This window comes from Egretta garzetta, unplaced genomic scaffold, assembly GCF_000687185.1.
Source record: "Egretta garzetta isolate BGI_Z169 unplaced genomic scaffold, ASM68718v1 scaffold326, whole genome shotgun sequence".
Classification (NCBI taxonomy): domain Eukaryota; kingdom Metazoa; phylum Chordata; class Aves; order Pelecaniformes; family Ardeidae; genus Egretta; species Egretta garzetta.
The window spans coordinates 1326077-1345724 of record NW_009260026.1 but is presented as its reverse complement, the minus strand read 5'-3'; the positions used below and the strand labels follow the sequence as shown (position 1 = coordinate 1345724).

At 46.1% G+C, this 19648-nt stretch overlaps 1 protein-coding gene across 1 annotated transcript in view; it reads right to left on the bottom strand.

Annotated features, from left to right (window-relative positions):
* Positions 1–2123: 2123 nt before the first annotated feature.
* SLC12A8 (solute carrier family 12 member 8) overlaps positions 2124–19648 on the bottom strand; it is a 59220-nt gene continuing 41695 nt past the window's right edge. The window contains exons 8-14 of the mRNA XM_009640859.2: positions 18151–18238; positions 14845–14991; positions 11026–11701; positions 9912–10009; positions 7543–7660; positions 5267–5327; positions 2124–2289 (exon numbers count right to left, since the gene is read on the bottom strand). Of these exons, the coding sequence (XP_009639154.1) occupies positions 2124–2289; positions 5267–5327; positions 7543–7660; positions 9912–10009; positions 11026–11701; positions 14845–14991; positions 18151–18238 (1354 nt within the window). The remainder of the gene's footprint in view (positions 2290–5266; positions 5328–7542; positions 7661–9911; positions 10010–11025; positions 11702–14844; positions 14992–18150; positions 18239–19648) is intronic.

The window sequence follows — 19648 nt, the reverse complement described above, 5'->3', positions numbered from 1 at the left end:
CCTCCCTCCCCGGATCCCCTCATTACTGACTTATGTTAAGGGAACTAAATTGTTTAGGAGCTAACAAAGAAAAAGTTAACCCAGGAATTTCTTCCCATTAATCACTTCATGCTGTGCTCTGGGGTTCTCTTTTGTCCAAGCTACAGAGAAACACGGGGTGGGCAATCCCCATCCTGGGAGGGAAGGCACCCTGCAATATTTTGATGCAACAGGACTTTATGAAATACAAGATTTTACAGTAATGGCACTATGGTTGTGTATCAAACTGTAACGGGGGATAACACAGCACCATGCGGCTTGCCAGGGGTGGAGCAGCACTGAGGAGTGTTTGGAGTCTGTACAACAGCAGTAGCTGCCAAGGCCAAGGATGCTATGAGCACAGGAAGGGCTCTCTGGAGCCGCTGGTCCCAGGGAACCCCAGGGAAGCTTCAGCACAGAGCCACATCCCCAAAACAGATCCAGACTCTTTGGAAACCAAAAGCAAAAGCAATAGAAGGAAGGAAGCCTGGAAGGAGCATTTCCAACACAGAATAACTGACTCGAGGTGGCTCAGAGCTGGCCCCACAAGCATAACTTCCCTCTTGCCTCTATTTGAGATAATTAAGGTTAAAAACACTTCATTAAAAAACTGCAACCTTGAAAACAAATATGCTTTCTGCAGCGCGCCAGGATTGCTCTCTTCTTCATCTCAGCAGAAAGCTTCCTTTGCTTCCCTCTGTAAGAAAACTGGAAGAGCCAAAGCTGCAGCTGGCCAGACCATGAGATGGGATGGAGGGTCCCCCCATGGCTGGTAACACCAGGGCACCAAGTGCTGGCAAGCTGAACAACCCCAGTGCTCAAAGGCATCGAGCACGGCCACAGCAAGCACGGAGAGGAGTTTCTGGTGTCTCAAACTTTTATTGCACGGAAGGAGAAATAAATAATCTAAAGGCTGAAATGCTTAGAGATTAAAGGAAGTGAAAGGCAGTGATTTCCCCCTCCTTTTAGCATCAGAACTGAGTTGTGGTGCTGGGGCTTGCCTCAGCCCAGAGCCCTCCCTTGCACCTCCCTGGGTCTCTGCCAGGACCGCTGCCTGCAGGCTGGATGGTGCCCAATGGAGGGGTTTTCCCTGGGGAGCAGAAGCGATGGTGACAGGGGCATCCGTGCAAGACCTCACCCCACAGCCACTGCCCACCGACCCTAAGGTCTGCATGGGAAATCTTGCAGCATCCCCAGCTGAACCTCCCCCATCCCAAATCACAGCAGCAGGAGAAATGGCTCCTTGTGGGAGCTCACTATGGGATGGGCTTTAAGCAAAATAACCAAAGATGAGGCTAAACATATTTTGTTAAGGCACTTCTGAATCATCTGTCCCTTCAGCCAGGAGATGCTCTGTTTGGACCCAGCTACGTGGTCAGGTCCCAGGCATCATGTCAGAAAGGATGTGGGAAATCACTATGAACAGCTTCTAAGACATCATTTCACAGCTTTACAGTAGAGGTCATTATACTGCATTACTGCATTTAAATGTGTGATTCCAGTTGTGAATATATTTCATAATCTTCTTGCGCTTGCCACTGATTCTGGCCTATTGTCTAATGCCTTAAAGTAGTTTCTAAGACCTTGGTAATTGAAATGCTGAGGTAGAAAATTACCGTATTACAAGCAGGCAAATTCATGCCGAGAGGTGAAGTGAATTGACCTGGAAGGTCGCATCCATCTGTGGCACAGCTGGGAGCGGGGCACAGGCTCCTGCTGCCGAGGTCACCGCTCCCAGACACAAAGCGTCCGGAGTCACCCAGAGGACATTGGAAATGGGGCGTTGTAAGCCTTTATAGTGGCGACGGTCTTTAGCGCTCAATAGTGCTTATAATTGAATTCTTTAAAAGGATTATATTGTCCTCAGTAACTCATCACTTCCCTGGACTGGCCCTTTCATTTGCATTTTTTCCCCCATTTTGGATAAGATTTGAAACCCAGCAATGCCGTAGTTTGCATAAACAAACAAGCCTCGAATATATAAATAACTATTTACATCCTTTTCTTATATATTCAAGTATTTCACAAGGCACCATGGCAGCCATTAGCATTTCTAAATGCTTTTTGAAGTGGTGGCCTGATTTTTTTGTGTGTGTGTGTGTCCTTTACTGGAATTGATTCCCAAACTCCTCTCTGCTGATAAGCGAGGACTGGTGATAGCGGTCCCGCGAGGCGAAGTCTGCGTTCTCCTCGGTGAGCTGCGTGGTCTCCATGCCAACTGTTGCAAAGGACGGTGTCACCACGATCTGCTCCTTGGGAGATGGCCTTCTCCTGCAAACAGAGAAGCAGAGGCACCTCCATCACCCCTTGTTTGCCATCCATTAGCAGCCGTGCTCTTGGCTGTGCAAACAAGGCAGGGCGCTTCGAGAAGAGGCCAAATCCTTCTCGGCGCCTTTGGGAGGCATAGAGCTCATCTGAAGCCATTTTTCTTAGAAGCCGCACAAAACACTGGAAAATATGTATTTTCTTAACAAATAAGTTTCCTCTTTGGACATCGGCTATGGCAAACACTTCTCACACCATGCAGAAGAAGAAGCAGCAGCATGAACCATTTCTAATGAAAAACACCCTTCTTATAGATTCCGAAGCTTTAGTGTACAATTGGTTTTGTAACTTTTAAATTAAAGAGATTTTCCCGCAATTTTTTATCCCAGAGGCTGATTTTAAGAAAACCTTATTGCACATCTGCAAATCAAAACTGAAGAGCTCATACCATCAAGTCAGACCTCATCGACCACCTAAGAGCCTTAGAGGTGTCAAGGATCCTTGGTTGCCTCCAACTCTCTTGCAGTCTAATGGGATTTCTTCCTTACCTCCAATTCATTAAAATATCTTGCCTGGATTTCAAGAAAACAGAGCTTAGGAAAAACCTGTAAATGACTTTAATGCAATTTCTTGCAGCGTAGCACAGGTGGGCTTCAAAATGACTCACCCAGAGCTCAAGCAGAGCCAAAATTGTCTTTGTGCCAGCAGGAGCAGAAGCTCTGGCATTAGAATAAGGTGACCAAGCTGGCTGGCTGACCCAGAGCTTGCACTCTTTGAGGAGAGAAAAATAGGATTGGTTTCTGCCTTGGACACTCACCAGCTCCCCACTCAGCCTTCCTCAGCAGGGTCTTTGCTCATCGATTGCACTGATTGAAGCACTAAGGACTGTGCCGGGCTGCTAACCTGCAGGATAACCCTCCCCTGTGACAACAGCACCTCTACCTACAAGAAGCAGGGCTGCCTCTCTGGGAGGGATAGTTTCTCCTTTGCACACATGGTAACTCTCCATGAAGCCTCGCGGCTCAGCCAGCATCCCATGGGGAACTTCTGACAAGGGGCAGGAGACAGGGCTGAGATGCACTGAGGGACAACCAGGAGGAAAATCCTGCCCCATCCTCACAGCTGCACCAAACTAAAATGACCTGCTACAAATCATAGAATTGTTAGGTTGGAAAAGACCTTGAAGATCATCGAGTCCAACCATTAACATAACCCTACCATCCCACCACTAAACCATGTCCCTAAGGGCCTTGTCTACCTGTCTTTTAAATACCGCCAGGGTTGGGTACTCAACCACTTCCCTGGGCAGCCCATTCCAGTGCTTGACAACCCTTTTGGTGAAGAAATTTTTCCTAATGTCCGATCTAAACCTGCCCTGGCGCAACTTGAGGCCACTTCCCCTCATCCTACCACCCGTTACCGGGGAGAAGGGACCAACACCCACCTCACTACACCCTCCTTGCAGGTAGTTGTAGAGAGTGCTAAGGTCTCCCCTCAGCCTCCTTTTTTTCCAGGCTAAATCCAGAATACGAAGCAGCGGGGTCTGACTCACTGTGCCATGAGTAATTCTGGCAGTGCTTGAGCATGGCCCCACGCGCCCTGCTCCCATTCTCACCTCCTCACCCTTGGCTTGGGCTCATGCCACCTGTCCAGCAGACATTGTGAAAAGGGGCAGGGAACAAGCCCTTACTACAAATGAGATATCCAGAAAACATGGTGCACACCCTCTGCAGCCCCTTGCTCCTCCTCTTCTGGGTACTCTGTCTAACCTGGGCTCTTGTCCCCCAGCGCTCAGGCAAGCGTGTAGCTTTGCACAACTGCCATGAGAGGTAGCAGTTGCTGTATGAGCAAAACCATCGATAGCAAGAGGTGTGTGAGACAGGTGGGTCTTGAGGGACCCAGCCCCATACTCAGAGACATCCACTGGGCTGGTAGAGAGAGGGATGGATGTCATGCAGGAGAAATGACTTGTCTGTTTTCAGCCATCCATAGACCTGCTGTGGGGAACTAAGAGAGGTCCTATCACCCCCAGCTTCTCTCCAAAGCCACCTCTTCTACCAAAGGCATGTGGCCACATTATAGGGATTGTGAGCAGAGGTGGGAGCTCACAAGACAGGCACGGATGCGTGCCAATGTGCTTAAATGCCTGGATTTTGATTCATTTTAAAGAAGACACCAAATTTGCCCACATAATGCATCTCATGTTGCGCAGTCCTTACTGCAGTGTTCACCCACCACAACAACAAAGCAACCCAACAGACTGAGAACCTCAAAATCCTACTGCATTGCACAGCAGCAGAGGTGGTCACCACCCTCTGTGGGAAACCCAAATGTGATGGAATTAATTATTAATAGGATCAAAACAGATTAACAAAACTAGTCAATAACCAGCCAAGCAAAACTCTTAAGGTCTTTGGGGAAGGAAAACCCCAGCGCAACGCTACTGCAGTCCCATGCAAACTCAATACCAAATGGTTTCTTTGCTGAAGACCTTGTTTATTGTATTTGCCCTGTAGCTATTGCAGCTTCCCCCTAAATTTCCTCTCTGAAATTCGGACACAGCTGCCATGTGTGCCTGTTCCACCACTACCGTAGTAATTCACTTTCAACAGATTGTGGGTGGAAGAGATGGAGTCTCCTGTTCCTCATTTCCTGCCAGATTTTCCAGTTCAACCTGAACCACCAAGGTTGAGCACAGACCTTTGGGGCGAGATAAAGCTTCAGGCACCAAGATATGGTTAGCAGCTGACGTGCCCACACCTAAGGCAGAGGAGACTCCAGCTCTCCCGCTTACGGGGTCAGCCATACGCTAGGCTAACGGGAGCAAACAGTTATTTTTATCATTAAGAATAACTTTGAGTATGCAGGAAGGGGCTGCTTAAGGTAATAAGCAAGTCAACTCTGGCACCCCTCTCTGTGCACATTAGTGGGTCACGGGAACAACCAGCACCGCCTCGGTCACTGCCAAGTGACTGGTACCAACCTGCACGAGGTGATCAAAACTGACTTAATCCAGCTGAAGAAACTGAAATTCGCTGCTGCTCCTGCAAAGAAAAGGCACAAGAAATCAGTATGCTGCTAATTCTCTCATAATAGCATTACGCCACTGATGGGTTTTGCATAAATCTCGAACCAACATGCTGTTATTAGCCTTCAGTACACAAGGATCTTTCAATGCTGCGAACACTCCTGCAGTCTCCCCACACACACTGTGGCTTTTAAACGATTGTCGGGAAACTTAACCCAAATTTCCCCCGGAGGACAGCTATCCTTTCCCAGACTGACAGGTTGTGAGAACCCCAGTAAAGCAGTGAGCAAAGCACAGGCACCCACTGTGGTACCTTTTCCTCCCTGGACTGCACAGCTCATCCCCACTGCAGGGATGGGGAGACGGGAGGAGCCATTCAACCAACCTCAGCCAGGGTGGCTGGCATTTCACCATTCATTCCCTCCCATTTGACCCCCTGGAGACCTGGCTTAGTTTATTACACCAACACCAAATTTTGCTGATTCCTCTGTAGAGCTAGTGTCCTGCACTGGCTCACTGCAGGGGCAGGGAAGTGCCGGAGCTGGCAGCAGGAGAAGTTTGTGGTGAGGGACAGGCAGGAGAGAGACCCGGTAGGCCTGCTCAAGTTGGCTTAGGCTGTTGGGGAAAAAGAGAGAGGAGAAGGGACATGTCAAAATCCCAGAGCATTTCTGCTCCCAAAGTCTTAATCCAGTCCTCAATCCAGAGCATCTCTCCAGCCACTGTCTCCCAATCTTCCTAGACAGAAGGGTCATTCAGTCTTTTGGAGAACAAACTCATGGATCATGGGATACCATGTGGCTGCACAATAACGTTCACTCACAGCCAAATAAAAATCAGGCTGAACTTTGAGCGTTCATTTCTAACTTTTTCTTTGTTGTGAGTTGTTTTACCATATGCACGGGAAAGCAAGTGCAAAGGAAACAAACAAACAAAAAAAAAATCTAATTATGCCGCCATTCCTCAGATCACCTTCCAAAATCCTCTACATGCTGACTGAGAAGTTCTTTTTAAAGTCATTTTTGGTAAATATTTCAAAAGCAGATAATAGAGATATAATACAGTGAACATAACAAAGGCAAAGAAAACTCCAAAGCCTGAAAACCTTATTTGTGTTTTGTTTAATATATAAAAAGCTTTGCTAAAACTTAGATATATTTCAAAAGATTCAAATTAGCAAGTACTATCCACCATCTCAGCTCTTCTACTATCCCATACAGATAAATAGAAATCAATTAGAGTAGAAAGAGAAGCATTGGTGAGCGATGTTTTGATCGTTACCGAGTGACAATTACTTTTTGGTTCCTCATCGTTTGGGTTTCTGAAATCTTGTACCTACTTAGCTAGCGCCTACATAATCTTTCATCTAAATAAACCCAGGTAGCTATTCCTGCATTGCTTAGGAGACATGAACTCAGGTTCTTTTGACTTTTCTCATCTTGGTTTCTCAGCTTGGACAAAACACTGCACGTAGGCACGTGCAGGTGCTTATGCATGCATGCACCTGCGTACGCATTTCTGCATAAACACGCGAGTACGCGTACACTGCGTGCTATCGCCCTTTCCCTTCAGAGACGCAGACCGATGCAAACGCCTCCGGCAGCCGTGCCAGGGAGCTGTAGGCTCTCAGGAGCTGCTTTCTGACCATGCTTCACTGTTTAATTTTGAACTTGTTTAAGCTGATCACATGCACAGACCTTTCTAGTGCCCTCTGCCTAAGAGTATTTTCCCAGATTATGTTCCCAACATATTCAACCTGTTTAGTTCTGGAATCAAAAGGCCTTCTTGTTCTTCAATTACAAATGCTGAGATTTAATGAGATACTCATCATAATTCCCATTTTCATTAAGGTTTTCTCAGGTGGGTTTAGATTGATTAATTAAGTTTATTAAAACATATTTACAGCAGATTTTTCTCATTGCTGTGATACATCTACAATCTGCCATCCCTGTTAAGTCTTAGTATTAGTATTTTGTTTTGCCATTTAAAGTACAATAAATTAAAGCGATAAACACAATGTTCAAACTATCAAACTCATGCTAGTTGCAGCTAGAATGCAACATAAAATTAAGGAGCCAGAGACAAAATGTATTAAAACTATCAACAAACCAAAACCTCATCATTCACTGTGTCACTGGCATATTAAACACAAGAGTCTCGATTCCTAATTAAGTTAAAGCTTAATGAATTTTTAAGCAGATTTAATAATACAGAAAAAAAAAACAAACCCTCACCAAGGGGGAGCCCTGGGCTCACTTGGCCGATGTAGAAATACAGGATAACCGCTGCACCCAGGCTGACAAGGGTGTAGATCCACTGAATGACAAACATTATGATGAGGGACACGATTGCCTGTTGGGAAGACAAGGTTTGGGGTTACCCCAGAGTCCGTAAGATAACTCACTGATGAAAAGCTGTCAGTCCTTTTGCTGCAAAGAAAGCCCAGCGTCTCCATTGACCTCCTTGCAGTGCCTGGGAAGGACTACTCACCTTCAGACACAGGCTCATACCAGGTCAACAACTTGTTCTTCACCCTTGCAAGATGAGCGTGCTTTGCAACTGTAATGAAAACTCTGTAATAACTGATGCAGGGCTGGAGCTTTCAAGTTGTTATGAGAGCATCAGTAACTGTTTAGGGGATGGGGGTGTGTGTCAGAAACACTGACTCTTGGCTTTAAATTCACAGAAAAACAGTGCTTTGATGGCATCTCCGCACCTCCAGCTTTCTCAGGGACTTCTCAGGAGTATTGTATAAGAGATGTGCACAGTTAGGACCCAGAACGCAGCCACTCAGCATTATCCTTTTAGGTGTCTCCCCGCTAATGATGCCCCAGGATGGGGACACAACAGAGGCTCTCCTTGCCCAAGTCCTGCTGCAGAGCCTGGGTCCTGCCCGTGGGAGGATTGATGCCAGTCACAACCACATGGGGGGATGGATGCTCCTGGGCATTGGTGGCTGAGGACAGTGGTGCAGTAGGACCCCTGCAGAACCACGTCATCTCCTGCCTGCAAAACACTTCATGGTGCATGGCTTTTGGCCACACATAGAGCATTTCTACCCAGTGTTCTCTGAAAAGATCTGAGTATGGCACAGCTGAAGTTTCTTGGTAATGAGGTTCATGTGTTATAGGGAGCCTCGTTTGGTCTCAGTGTTGAAAGGAGGGACAGCACAGGTTTACATGGTCATCTTCAGCAGCATGGAGGTAGCTTTCAGTGAGCTACCTTGAGTCCTAGAGGCAGTGTGGACCTCAGGTCTCTGCTTGGGCTACTCTAAGAGAAATATCCAGAGGCTCACCAGCTCAGGAGGTAGACTGGGCTCAAGGGGCATATGAACAGGGGCAGGGGTAGCATCTTCATGGATCAGGGTAGGAGCAGCGAGGGGCAGCATGCAAAGAAAGAGCTAAATGAGTCCAGACTGACACAATCAGTGAAGCTCAAAGAGAGAGTGGAAAGGAGCCAGGATGAATAAATACATCTGATTTTTGCTTCTGTGATTTTATTTTGCATAGTTGATCCTTTCTCAGCTCTCCTGCAACCTCCTCCCAAGTCTGACTATTGACAGGAAACCAAATCTACTTTAACAAACACATCAGTCATCTCCATGAGAAAACTCACCCGTGAAGGCAGGGAGCTGACCGGTCCATGAGGATGCGCCCTTGGGAGCCACCTTAGTTACCCAGCCCAGAGACAGCATTGGGGTGCAACCTCCTAAAGATGTCATTGCTGGAGAGAAGCCTCCATGTCCATCCCACCCCTGGCACCCCCACCCGGCAGGACCCCTTGCCAGGAGCTGGATGCTGGCAGCAGCGAATTTGAAAAGCAGGTGTCAAACTCCATCTGAGGATTAAACTAAAAGGGGTTGGTGTGTTGTTCGAGTGGGTTTGCTACCATTTACACACAGCTTTGAAATCCCCGTCCATGCAGCACAGCCATATGGGCCATTCATTATGCATATCTGACCCTTCCTGTCATCTGCCCATTAATCCATCTTCCCAAGATGAATTTAAATGTCCTGAACTCCTCAGTGGCTGGAGACAGAAGCTACTGAAAAATTATTCATTCTTTAAAGTAACATGCTGGAGGAATGCTCCGCTTCCCTCCCTCAAAAGGTGGAATTTCACAGCCAGGCTGCTGTTACACCAGGTCAGCTCTAAAGAAACCCCACCCTGCGGCTGCAGAAACTGGCTCATAAATAAAAGCAACACAGCTTTGCAGCTGATGCCTTGCTCCGTCCCAGGGCAAGAAAAAGCAGGCTGGCACACAATGAAAAGAGGGACACCGATTTTTCCCCAGCCGCTCATGCATCTCCAAAGTCCTAAGATGCCAGACTTTGAATCTGTATCTTCTGTATTTTTTTGGTTTGGGTTTGGGGTTTGTTGGGGTTTTTTCCTGTTGTTGTTTTAATTAATACGCCATCTGGCTTTCTCTGAATTTGAACTGCTAGATGCATGGTACCTTAAGTACTTAATTCAGGTGAACTGGAATACTAGAACCAAAAGTCTTTTTAAAGTACTGGACTGTATTTACACTGCCGTAGGTGATGAATTTCCTATTGTTTTCTTCAATCACAAACCAGTGCTCAAAATAAAAGAAAATTACTTACACCGGCAAAGGAAACCCAGTGATTGCAGAATTTGGAGTAGAAGGACTCTGGTATTTGCTGAATTCCTAGCTCTGGATTTTGTTGTTTTATAGATGATTCTACAGAAAAAAAAAAAGAAAAAAAGAAGAGAGACATTAGAAAGGAGCTATAATGTGTTTTTTTTCTTCTACTTTATATCACCAGATTCCAGAAAACGAAAGCAGAAATTCTAGCTGACAGATGGGTAGGGCAATTGTTTTATAGATGATTCTACAGAAAAAAAAAAAAAGAAAGAAGAGACATTAGAAAGGAGCTATAATGTGGTTTTTTTCTTCTACTTTACATCACCAGATTCCAGAAAACCAAAGCAGAAATTCTAGCTGACAGGTGGGTAGGGAAGTTAAACTAAAACCTCTAAAATCAAAACAGAAAAGAAGTGCAAGAAAAAAAAAAAAAAGTTGCCAACTCTGGTACTGAGTCCATTCGAAGGCCACACATCTGCCTATCTCTGCTTCAGTTTCCCTATTTGTGAAAAAGGAGGAATAATACTTTTCTCCCTCAGAGGGGTTTATCAGCCTTAATTGACTAATGCTGGTAAAACACCACAGCACTGAGATGACAAACTCCAAGCAAACACACGGTACCAAATACCCACATCGCCAACAAGACAAATTCAGACTCATAGCTGTGGATGTTGAATTACAGGCTCCACCTGTGGCATGGGGACCACTGCCTTTTGATAACCTGAGTTTTAGAGTCTCACGGTTCCACCCCTCCTACCCTGCACCAGGATGAAGTAAACCCCAAGATACACTCAAAACCTTCTCAATGTACAGCGTTAAGCGTGCATGTGAAGAATAATGAGTATATAGTAAACAACCCTACACTAAATATAGTTCTGCCTGCTTTCCTGTGATTAATCTTCCATACAAAATTGCGTTGGAACTTCTCTTGTGATGCGCTGCAATGAACTCTACCCTCACCTGGAATAAATGATATTATTGCTATGAATCACTGAGTGACAGCCCCCTATAAAGGCAGTTTCACGCCTGCCTTCAGGAAAGCACCGAGAGGACCAAGGTTATAAACCATTCCCCTTGTGAGCATGGAGATGTCCATCTCCAACAGCCCTTACCTTCCCCCCTCTGTCCGGGGAGCCCCGGCACTTCGCTGCAGAGATGCTCCCCCGGCTCCAGCCGCCCAGGTGTCTGCTGGGCATCCGCAGTGGGCGATGAGCACGGACCCGCATCTCGCTGACTGCCCTGCTCAGCCAGGTCCTGCCGGCTCTCGCCATGGGGCTCCGCAGTCTCATCCCAGCCATACGGAGCTGGGGGAGCATCGTGATGGAGATCCAGGAGAAAGCTGTCTTGTAACATCTGCTTGGCTGGCTTCTTTGACTTCTTTTGTTTGACCTTTTGGGTTAAATTCTCGGCTCCTCCTTTTTTGCAAGTACCTGGCTCACTAGTAAATGGTTTAAAAAGTTGGTCCATGTCTTTTGTGAATTCCAGCAAGGTGCCGTTTGATCTGCTTTGAATTACTCCATCTGCTGCACGGCTGGAGGGCTTGTGGAAAATTAAAGGCTGGGAAGAGTGAGCAGGTCTAGCGTTTCCCATCTGGGTCTCGTCAGGTTTCTGCTGAATGTTGTAACTCAAGGAGATCGAGAAATAGGAATAGTCGACAGCAATATATGTCAACATGAAGTTGATGGTGACTATGGGAGCAAGAATGTTCACTTGCCCGGTGAAGGTGAAAGCCATGGTGATGAGACTTGTTAAGCAAATCGCAGCCACTGGAGTCTTGTTGGGTCCTTTCTAGTTCATAAATAAAACAAACTTACATTTAAATTAATAACCATGAGCCTCACTGTGAGGATTCCCCACTTGCTCAGCTGCCATGGGTGGTTACCTGGGCGGTCTGCGGTACCCCCTTAGTCATGAAATAGATGCATGCATGTGCAAGCAGAGGCTCACCGGTTTACTAAATCAAAATACAGGCTGGAAGCCAAAAGCTGCTGAGCTCCCACCTCACCTCTGAGCCTTACTCAAGCTTTGTCTTTGGAAAATTCACCTGCTCTCACTCCGCATTTCTGCGGTAAAACAATGTCATTAAAGCAGCAATAAACCTTCAGAGAGATTTGTGGGGCTTATGGGAAGCCTGGCAATGAAATGTGTTAATTAGAGTTAACTGTTCGTCTCTAATTTCTCTACAGGACTCCGATCGCTGCCTACCCTACTCCGACCGCCAGACACAGCCAAGGAAGCGCTGCCTGCATGGAGCGGTGCCGCCTTTTCACACCAGTGGCTTCTGGCCCTGCCCTGACGCGAGGCTGAGCTAAATCCATGGTCTGATGAGCCCCTGCACTCGGGGCTTCCCTCCTTTCACCCACCCGAGCCGCATCTGCCCCGTGGCAGGCGGAAAGCAGCAGAGGGGTTAGGCAGCTAGGGATGCTGGAGTGCGGGAGTCAGCCCCCAGCGATGCTGGCGGGCATCGGGAAGGCAGGCAGCCTGGAGAAACACCGCCTGCTCTTCTCCTTTAGGGTGGGGTGAAGGCAGGGAGAGGAGGAGAAAAAGAGAGACAAAGCAAAGAGCAGCGGGGGTGGAAAGACTTGAGCCATCAGCTCATGAACTTTAATCCCAGGTCTAACTTGCCCTTCCTTGGACCAGGCACTGTCTTGCCGTTTCGGTACCTGAGAAGCCTCTGCAGGCTGCGTAAAGACCTTGCTGGAAAATATCTTACAAGATATCTTACAAAATATCTCAGGTTTTCACTTACTGCACGTGCTTCTTTAATAAACACACAGCTCAAATGGAAACTATTTCTATTTCCTCCGCTCTTATTTATTAATAGAAAAAGGGACCAGTTCTGGACCTTACGCCTTTCCACAATGAAAGACAAATACGTCCTGGGGACAAAGGAACAGGGTTCTCAGAAAGCATCTTCGGTATCAGAAGGATGACTGGGATGGGGAACAGATGGGACGATCTCAGGATGCCTCTGGCTTGGGTTTAACTCTACAGAAAACACTCGTGTCCTTCCCATCAGCTGGTAAGGGCAAACTAAATTTATTAACTCTCCATAAACCAGATATTAGACAATTTTCAAGGTGGCAGAGAGAAGGAAGGGGGGAAAGTGATCTGCCTTTGATTTCCCACCTCTTTTTGAGCCCTTCCCATCATGGCATTCTGCCCAGACAGGGTTCAGAGCAGAAAATCTGACAGAAAGACAGAAAACCATCAGAGAAGAGAGGGAATCAATTCTGCAGTCAACTTTGCTAAATCACTGAGGGTTTCACAAGGGTTGCCAAGTGGAGAACAGCCTGTTCTGGGATCACCCGACAACTGCCCTCAGGAGCTGGAAGTTTTTGCTGTCATTATTGTTCCTCCTTCCCCTATAATTATTACTAATTATTACAATTATTGCTATTATTATGACTTTGATTTTAGAAAATTACTTTGAGGAACATAAAACAAAGGATGGAAAATTATTATAGAACATTTAAATACTTTAAAACATTCATAAATACCAATATTGTAAAATATTTTTCTGTATTTACAAGCTGCTCTGAAGGAGCAAAACATCGTAAGGTTTTTCCAGCCACTTGGCACAGACACTTAGGGATTGCAGGTGATTGCAAGTGATGGAATTATTTGCTTCCTGTTTAGCAGAAGGGAAAACTATAAAAATGAGTTTGTTCTCAATGTACAGCCCAAGACTACAGGGGCCTTAGTGACTGGTACTTTGACTGATCTCAGCAGAATGACTCATGTGAATGAGGATTATTTGTGAGGACAGGAAAAAAACCTCTTGTCATATTCAAAGCAAGGCTTTGTTTCAAAGCATATCGAAAGCTTAGCAGCCCCCTAACTTAACCTTTCAAATCTATTCTTTGTTTTTATTTTATAGTGTCCAAAAGGCACCTTATCTTAGGAAGAATTGCCCTCTTCTCTGGTGCACACAGACTGAATCTGCAGCACCACAGCTAGTCATGTATAGAATCATAGGATCCTAGGTTGGAAGGGACCTCAAGGACCATCTGGTCCAACCTTTCTAGGCAAGAGCATGGTCTAGACAAGATGGTCCAGCACCCTGTCCAGCTGTGTTTTAAAAGCGTCCAATGTGGCGGAGTCAACCACTCCCCTGGGGAGATTATTCCAATGGTTGACTGTTCTCATGGTGAAAAATTTCCCTCTCGTGTCCAATCAGAATCTCCCCATGAGCAACTTGTGTCCATTCCCCCTTGTCCTCTCAGCTATGAAGTTACCAAAGAGGATAGGAACAGCTCAAAGAAAATGTGCAGGAAAGAAGAAAAAAAATAGTAAACAAAAATATAAAGAGGCATCCATTTCACCAAGTGCTTGGACAAAAGCTTCAGGCCTGTGCCCTGTATGGGATGGCAAAGAGCTAGGTACGTCCCTCAGACACCATTAAGATCAGCACCAGCGTAGATAAGGTCATTGCAAAAAAAAAAAACAAAAAAACCCCACAGGCAAAGTTTTATCATAAGGGGCCATTTTACTGGGGACATCTTGAAGAAGTGGGTCTGAGGGAGGGAGGGGACCGGCAGCAGCCCAGGGAGGGCTGTCCGTGTGCAGGGGGCAGGACAGACAGCCCTGGGGCAAGGGCACAGAGGTGGGTGAGTGAGATGCTGGGGCGAAGCAGGGCTGCTCCTGTGCGGTGCTGAGCCCTGCAGGAGGGTTCAGGGCGGAGGTGGTGCAGCACAGGGCACAGGCAGGGAAAGGACCACAGGCAGCTGGGCTCTTGGTTTTTTAATAAAAGCACCCATTTCCTGGCTTTTCTGCCTACGCATAGGGTACCAGATCCTGAGCTGTCCCTTCCTTGCATTTCATACATCCCCCATCTCACCCTACAGATGCACAGAAATCCTGGCATCTTAAACCACCAGTTTTTCTTCAGGTGAAGGTTTGACAGCAATCTCAAAGAAAGGATGACTAACCCCACGTCCAAGGAAGGCGAGCATGGGGATCACGTTCTCCTGGGCGATGCACTGCAGGATCCTGGGTGCTCCGTACAGCCCTCCCATGCAGGAGGCCAGGGATGAGATGTACAGCCCTAGCAAAAACAAGAAACCCACCAAAGATACCTGGAGGAAGCGGAGAGAACGCAAAGTTGATTATATGGGTCTTTAAAGACTCCCGAGCAGTCTTAAATACATGTATTTTAAGAGATCACATAGATTTTGTAACATTGCTAAATGAACAGAGTGAGCCCTGGGAAAGCAGCAGTTTAACTGGTCTGTGGTATAAAGTGCAAGCAATTAATACAGGAAAATTATCTCATAAAAGTAATTTAATACTGAACATCCTGTACTGACAGAGCCATTTGACAAGCTCATATCCAAGAAATTCTTTGTCACTTGGAGCAATTGCAGCAAAGCAGCAGCTATTAGATTCCCCTTAAGTAACTGGAAGTGAGTTTATTTCAGGAGAGATCACTTATATACAGAGCACATCATACAGGAAAAGCTGCCCAGGCTTCCAACCATCCAAAACAGGAAGACAAACCCCTGCGTCCCAGAGGGGAAAACCAATCCTGAAAGAAAATCCACAGTAAAACCAAATCAAAATTGCCACTTAAACAAATGGCATCTCAAAAAATACACTCTGAAGGATATAATACAATGACCTTATTTTCCTGTCTTCAATGAGAAAAGAATTTCCTTTGGGCAACATGAAACTTAAAAAAAAAAAAAAATCTTTAAAGCCACAGTGCTAACAAGGCTGGGTTTATTATCGGTTTCTAGTGAGCACCCTTTCAAACAGGGGGCATCTCCTGCAGGCGTGGAGGGAAAGGAGGGCAGCAAATGGTCTATCACAGAGAAGCGAGGACTGGGGTCCCCCTGAGCAGGTGCCCACTGTCAAGAGCTGCAAGCACAAGCACAGGCAGCATATCTAAAAAAACCCCATCCAAATACACAAAACCCCACAATATGAACACGGTGCAAGAAAGCTGTGAAATGGGAGTGCTCCTGGTACCATGGTGTAAGGATGTGGGCAGACACAGCCAAGGAGACTGAGGTCTTGAGCCATCCCCAAGTCCTGCAAGACTACAGGAGCCTGACAGCCAGCAGCCAGTCACAGGGAAAGTGTGGGCATGGGGGGTAACACCAGCACAAAGGCCAGGCAGGGAGAAAAACCCCAAATTTTGGTCCAGATCCATCCTGCCCATACTCCACAGAAGCAAGCTGCTGGAGGTGCAGGCAGACATCCGTGTCACCAAATGAAGGTCCCCTGCATCCCATGTGTCCTTTGCTACCACCCTTCCTCTCATGGAAAATAAGGTCTAAATGAACATGGGTCCTCCCAGCTTCTGCCCCTGTTGCAGTCAGGTGGCACATTATTAGAATTCCTTATTAGAAGGAATTACAAAAATTTACATGGCTAAAGATGATTCGGGCTACATCTGCCTTTTCCTCATCTACGAAACCCACACACGGCAAAAAGGAGATTGGGTAAAAAGCGATAAAATGCTTGCTGTGTGGGGAAGGCATGTAAAATTGATGTTGTGGTCCAGAACCGTACAAACTTCCTACCACAACATTTCTTTTCCCCATGAAAATCCACTTGGCCTGGTGAATTTTATCTTGTGGGACAGAAGAAACTTGAGGCAAAGATGAGGAGATATCAGCTTCCATTAGACCAACAGACAGACACTCGGCGGGGAATCTTCCCTTCCTTCCCCTCTAATCCTGCCCTGCTTGCAGAAATACTTGGAAGAAACAATCAGTTGTGTCAGACACCATATATTATTTTAGCTGCCAAAAATGCTTGCATTTAAATGTACTACTTGCCATTCAAATCAGGGTTAGAAGGGAAGAGTCCTTTTCACCGAGGCTGATGAAAGGGCTTGCTGGGGGTTTTGAGCACGGAGAGGGTGAATACTTTGTAAGAAATTGGCACTTCGAGCTCATTAGAAGTGAAATTACTGAATCTCATTTTTATGTTTAAAAAGCCAAACGAGTACTGTAAGGGAGAAAAGCAGCCAAGCACTCGCTCACCTGTGAGTGGCAGAAAGGGAGAGCTTGGATGCGGAATGATCGCTCCCCCCCGCCCCAAACAAAGCCATTGAAATCTAAACCAGCCTGTAACAACTCAAAGGAGCAACATGAATATTGGGATTGCACCATTGTTTTCTTCTAGGGAAAAGAAAACTTAATTTACTTTTGGGGAGGTTTGTTTGTTTGTTTATATTTAACATTATTAAATATCTTCACATTCTTTACTGGGAGATTTTTCATCCCCCCACTCCACCCTGAGGATTTTGAAGTTAAAACACAGCTTTAACAATCTCTTCAGCTGATTTATTTAAAGCTGATTCTCTTAGTTATTGTACTTTTTGCCCACTAAGGCATTGACATACAAAGACGTTGCCTTAAAGAATGGAGGCTCATTCTTTTTTCCCATGAAACAGAGATGATTTTTTACCTTAGCAGGAAGTGGCAGGAGCCCCACCAATATTTTGGAGTTTATTTGGGGGCTGGAAGAAGTCTAGAGCTACAATTACTTAGAAAGAAAACAAAGCCAGAGTTTCAAATCGATATTTTAGATTAAAACCATGTTACAAATCAAATAAATGGCAAACATCTCAATTTTGAGTTAGTCACAAGAAACAGTGCGAAATATGGTGAACCCGTGATTTTGGATAATGCTGAATAACAGAAAATCAGCCTTTCCGTATCCCATTTCAAGTAAGACAATGGCACACACCAAAATCTTTTGCTCTCTTTTTAAAGGCCTGCAATGATAAGGTTCATTGCCTGTAACACTACAAGCCTCCCTCATGTCTATACGCCCATGCGGAATGTCTCGAGTTTAATAATCCTATTGCTCGCCCTGCAATTACAGCCCGCTAGATATGGAAATGTAAGGTTCGCTTGACTTAGTAAAGATAAGCAGGGGGGTTCTTTAGAGATTTCAATTTGGTCTAAGCTTTCACCAACGAGAAAGGATACATTGAATAAAATACAGCATTTATCATTAGACCACATTAGCATACTTTAGCTCTTAAAGCTATTGCCGGGTGATTATGCCAAGATTCAGCATTACTGGATATGCTGGTGAATGCAAAGCTATTCAAATCAATTGTACACTGGGATTTACAATGGGGAAATCCCCCTGAATTTCAATGAGGGATGAGAACCCAAATTCCTCAGACTCTTGGGACATTCAAGCATTCAGTAAGGCAGATGGCAACCCGAAAGCACCATTATATAAACCCACGCTGGGTTATTTGAACAAGTTACCTTCTCTGCTATCATGAAGTCATAGCGGAGCGACTGACGGGTACAAATGGCTCCCAGCAAGAAAACAAAGACCATGTACAGAAACCACCTGCAAACAATAAAAACAAACTATTTTCTTCCAGCAAGACAAGACTATTGAGAATTCGGTCCATCAGCAGAGCCAGGAGATGGCCAAGCACCCGCAAGCTGGGTCTTCAATCACTCTGCATGGGGTGTTCCTGCATGATTTAGCCTCAGGGCTAAATTTAACACCGGTCCGTGTTACTTACCCACTACAATGTACCAGGGACAGCTGCAGCATGACCACAGGGTAACCCTGAGGGGAAGCGACCTGCACTCTTAATGTGTGCATGGGGGGAATAACCCAGTCCTGGGGACAGACTTTTTAGTAGGGCCTGTAGCGACAGGACAAGGGCTAATGGTTTTAAACTAAAAGAAGGTAGGTTCAGACTAGATATAAGGAAGAAATTTTTTTACAAGGAGAGTGGTGAAACGCTGGCAAGGGTTGCCCAGAGAGGTGGTAGATGCCCCATCCCTGGAAACATTCCAGGTCAGGTTGGATGGGGCTGTGAGCACCCTGATCCGGCTGAAGATGTCCCTGCTCATTGCAGGGGGTTGGACCAGATGACCCTTAAAGTTCTCTTCCAACCCAAACTGTTCTATGATTCTATGGTTCTGCAGGTACACTGCTCCCCTCATCTGGCAGTAACGTTAAACACCGCAGCCAGCCTGCTCTACACCCTCAGTCATGATCCTCCCCTGGTGTCTCTGGCCTTTCCAGTACTCAGGTGGAGGGATAAGCTACTCTGTCTGCAAAGCCCAGACAGCAGAGATGTGAATCATAGAATCATAGAATCGTCTAGGTTGGAAAAGACCTTTAAGATCATCACGTCCAACCATTAACCTGCACTGCCATCCCACCACTAAACCATGTCCCTAAGCACCTCACCTACCCTTCTTTAAAATACCTCCAGGGATGGGGACTCAACCACCTCCCTGGGCAGCCCATTCCAGAGCCTGACAACCCTTTCTGTGAAGAAATTTTTCCTAATGTCTAGCCTAAACCTGCCCTGGCACAACTTCAGACCATTTCCCCTTGTCCTATGACCACAGTCCTATGACCACAGTCCATCCATCTGTGATACTTCTGTGTCCTGTGGGATCCCTTCACTGAAAACAAGCACCAATTTCAGAAGGAATCCCTCTAAACGCTGAAGATCCTTCCTTTTTGCCTGAACCTTGGTACACAATTAAAAGTAATAATTTCAAAAGCAATTTAGGTGGCAATGAAAGCAGGCAAGAAAACCTGCTGAGGTTTTCTCTAATATAGAACAGTATTTTACTCCTGGAAAGCTGCATTTCCCAGGAGAGGGCACTGCTCAGGGATGCAGGGTTCCCGCATTCCCCTGGCCTTGCAGGTGGGTAGGTCATCTCACCTGTCTTGGCCCCACTTTCCCAATAATAAAAAACTATATTTTTTTATATTTTGTATTTTTCA